Raw genomic sequence first — 3720 nt, 5'->3', positions numbered from 1 at the left:
GAATATTGATTTCGAATCTCGTTCCAATGAAAGATCCAATCAAAATCAATAAAAACAAAAATATAATATAAATAACATAATATTTTAAACTATTATTTAGTTTTTAATGTCTTACTTAAATGTTTGTAGTGTGCAGATCCGTTAGCTAATATATATATATAAATAATAAAAGGAGAATATTTGTTATAAATAATAAAAAGGAGAATATATTTAGAATATTTTTTGAAATAAAAAATAATAATACATTGGAGATTGCTGTTCAGAATCACTCACTTGAAAACATTGTAAAGCGTTCCATTTCGAAAAAACACTTTTACAAATAATCAAATAAAAAAATTGAGAAGAGAGAAACGGATAAGAATTTCCCTCGCTTGCTTTGCATTCATGTCGTCGTTCAAGTGATCCAAGAGCGATGAGCTCAACAATTCGAGGTTGATGATTGCTTCTGAGGAAGGAGGCGATGATGTCTCTGTGTACCGAAACTCCTTCCCATGGATTTCTCATTTCCGGAGTCTCAATTCCTTCGTCTCCGACGAGAATCTCGATTACTTTCAGTCGTTCGACCTCCAGATACTCGCGGCGGCGGCTAATTTGCTTCTCTAACCACACAGAGGAGCTTTCGATTTCTAAATACAATCGTCAGATTCGTGATTTCTGCAGAACAGGTACAATCGACGAAGCGATGTCTCTTGTCGCCGAATTGGATTCTCTCGGATCCCACCCGGATCCGCTTTCGTATGTTAGCTTGATCGAAACCCTCGCTAATCTCGGGAGGACTCTCGAAGCCGACGCTCTATTCCAGGAAGTAGCTCGATTCGATCTCCATGGAAGCTATTCGTCGAGGTTTTACAACGCTTTGCTTAGTGGGTATTTGAGGAAAGGCCAGTTAGAGTTAGCTTTTAGGGTTTTGGATCATATGGAAGCTGGGAACGTTGAAAAGGACCAAGAAAGTTTCGAGATTCTCTTGAGTTACTACGTTGGTGCTGGGAGATTGGAGGAATCTTGGCGTGTGGTTAACGAGATGAAGAAGAGGAAGTTTCAGTTGAGTTCTTTTGTTTATGGGAAGATCATACGTATTTACAGAGACAATGGTATGTGGAAGAAAGCATTAGGGATTGTAGAGGAGATTGTGGAGATTGGTTTGCCTATGGATGTTGAGATATACAACAGTATTGTTGATACTTTTGGTAAGTACGGAGAGTTGGATGAATCATTGAAGGTCCTGTGGAAAATGCAGAAATCTAGTGATTCGAAGCCGAATATTAGTACATGGAATTCGCTGATACGGTGGCATTGTCATCACGGCGCGCTCGATGTTGCGCTTGAGCTGTTCACGATGATGCAGGATCAGGGAATTTATCTTGACCCGCGGATTTTCGTGAAGCTTATTACTCGGTTGGGAGAGAAAGGGAACTGGAACATGATAAGTAAGAGTTTTGAGTCCGTAGAGTGTAAGGAACATAGAGATACGAGAGCCATCTATGCAGCTTTAGTTGAAATTATTGGACAGTTTGGGAGTTTTCAGGATGCAGAGGAACTTGTGTGTAAGCTTAAGTCAGAAGGCGTTGCTCCTTCAGCTAATATGTTTTGTACGTTGGCTAATGCATATGCTCAGCAGGTTGGTTTCCTTATCTTTCTGTGTTTTATTGTTCTCGGTTTCTTTTGTTAATGGCATGAACTTGGTAGACACTATACATGGTTGTTTTAGGGGTTTCCTTTTGGTATATAGAGGAGTTATGGAATGTTAACAAATGTTGATGGTCCATGGATATATCTGAATTTTGGCTTTCTTTTTAGTTCCAACTTTTGGCTTTTTCACTGTTCTGATATAGCTGAATTTTGGGACTAGTTTTCTGTCTGTGATCCAAATTTTAGGAGCTCTCATGTCTTTCATAATATGATTTTAAGTATAAGCACTGTAAAACGCTGATAGAGCCGCCTGTCTTTGGTCTGTTTCTCACTTACATTACTTTCACATTTGATTGTGCGAGCTTTAAGAAGGATCACATGTGCAAGTTATGATCAAATGTTTTACACAGGGACTATGCAAACAGACGGTGAAAGTGCTCAAGATGATGGAGAACGAGGGGTTTGAACCGAATTTGATTATGCTGAATGTTTTGATTAATGCGTTTGGAACTGCTGGGAAGCACATGGAAGCTCTGTCTATCTATCACCATATTAAAGAAAACGTATGTCTTTCCATTCGATTGAACTTCTACTAGCTCTCTACTCTTATCGTGAAATTTTATGCTAAACTGATTGAGTTTGTCTTCTGAAGGGATTCACCCCCGATGTGGTTACCTATAGTACACTTATGAAAGCATTCACTCGAGCAAAGAAATATGAAAAGGTATGTACTTCCTATTGTAATTTTATATTCCACAAGCGTTTCATTGAGTAGACGTTATGTGTTGTCAAATTGGGTTTCTAATGTTGCTGGCTGCACAGGTTCCAGAAATATTCAGGGAAATGGAAGCCTCTGGGTGTACTGCAGATAGAAAAGCAAGACAACTATTGCAAAATGCACTTCTGGTTCTTGACAAAAGACATTAATTATTTGATGACTCGGCCATTGGGTAAGCCCCAACCTCTGATCATCTGCTTTGTGCTTCTTTTTAAGAACCAGATCCTCAGGGAAAAGATCTCTAAACCATTCTGTTGTTGTGACCATCCAGAATTTGACCTTCTCCCTGAACAAAAGGTACACTTTATGGAGAGCATTGTTTTCTGGTTCGACAAATCATCTTTTGTTCCATGTTTTCTTATGTTTTTGGTGGTGATGGACTCGTAGATTACTCGACCAAGGTATGAGTTGGCTGTGCATCTTCCACGTTTGAGGCTTAGATGGAAATCAGTCGGAATCTGTAAACCGCTGTAGGCTACAATATGGTTAAAACTGATGAGACTTGAAGAGCAGCTAGATACGAGTGATGTGTAAGCACAGAACGATAGCTCGTCAAGTGGCTAGGTCGATTGGGTTCCGTAAGTTTGTGTTTAGTCTCGAGCTTGATGTTGGTTTGTGGGAACAAGTTGAAGAGATATGGGATGAGTGTAGGCATATGTCTTTACTATCAAGGCTGATCCGTTCACAACACTTAACAGCTTCGAGATGGCTTAAAGCGGTTCTTAAGACATTGCAAGTGTTCCACTCAAGAGAAAGTAGTTGAAGGTGCTGGACCAGATGCATTTATGATCACTAGTTCACCATTTTATTGCATATAAAGTACGTTCTTTGAATTATCCAAATATTTAGGTTTTGATTTTTGATCTCTGATTCATGGATTCTACTGTAAAATTTTTGAGAGACAAATATTTCAATATAAGCATCACAAAGATTAAAAACCTGGTTAAGCAATGAAATGAAAACAAAATGTGTTTTACCTTTCTTCCTTTTCTTTTTCACTGGACCCAAGAGATGAAACAGTTCAAGTAAATATAAAAATTACAAAAATGATCTTAGAGATGAAAGCTAATGTGATGTACCTTTCCTTCTTGAATTTGCCACCTTTGGTTTGACATAAGTGGTTATGTCTTCGTTGTTTGGAGGATAAGAACTAACAGTGTTGGAGAATATTCTACAAGAGTTTCGCTGTCACTACAATAGCCTAATCATTGTATTGTTTGTTACTGATATGTTGTATGATGGGAGATTGAACAAAAGCTACAAAACAAATCATGTCCGTCTTCAATCTCACCATCATTGCACATCCTGATCCC

General features: G+C 38.5%; 1 protein-coding gene across 1 annotated transcript; it reads left to right on the top strand.

The window, feature by feature from the left end:
* Positions 1–312: 312 nt before the first annotated feature.
* LOC18012695 (putative pentatricopeptide repeat-containing protein At5g36300) lies at positions 313–3385 on the top strand. The gene is made up of 6 exons (XM_024151434.1): positions 313–1618; positions 2040–2192; positions 2282–2353; positions 2452–2579; positions 2679–2704; positions 2795–3385. Exons 1-4 carry the CDS (start codon positions 461–463, stop codon positions 2554–2556), a joined length of 1488 nt encoding a protein of 495 aa, XP_024007202.1. The 5' UTR covers positions 313–460; the 3' UTR covers positions 2557–2579; positions 2679–2704; positions 2795–3385.
* Positions 3386–3720: the final 335 nt, after the last annotated feature.

This window comes from Eutrema salsugineum, unplaced genomic scaffold, assembly GCF_000478725.1.
Source record: "Eutrema salsugineum unplaced genomic scaffold, Eutsalg1_0 scaffold_6, whole genome shotgun sequence".
NCBI classification, from domain to species: Eukaryota; Viridiplantae; Streptophyta; class Magnoliopsida; order Brassicales; family Brassicaceae; genus Eutrema; species Eutrema salsugineum.
The sequence above is the reverse complement of the archived record's forward strand: the minus strand, read 5'-3'. Positions and strand labels throughout refer to the sequence as shown.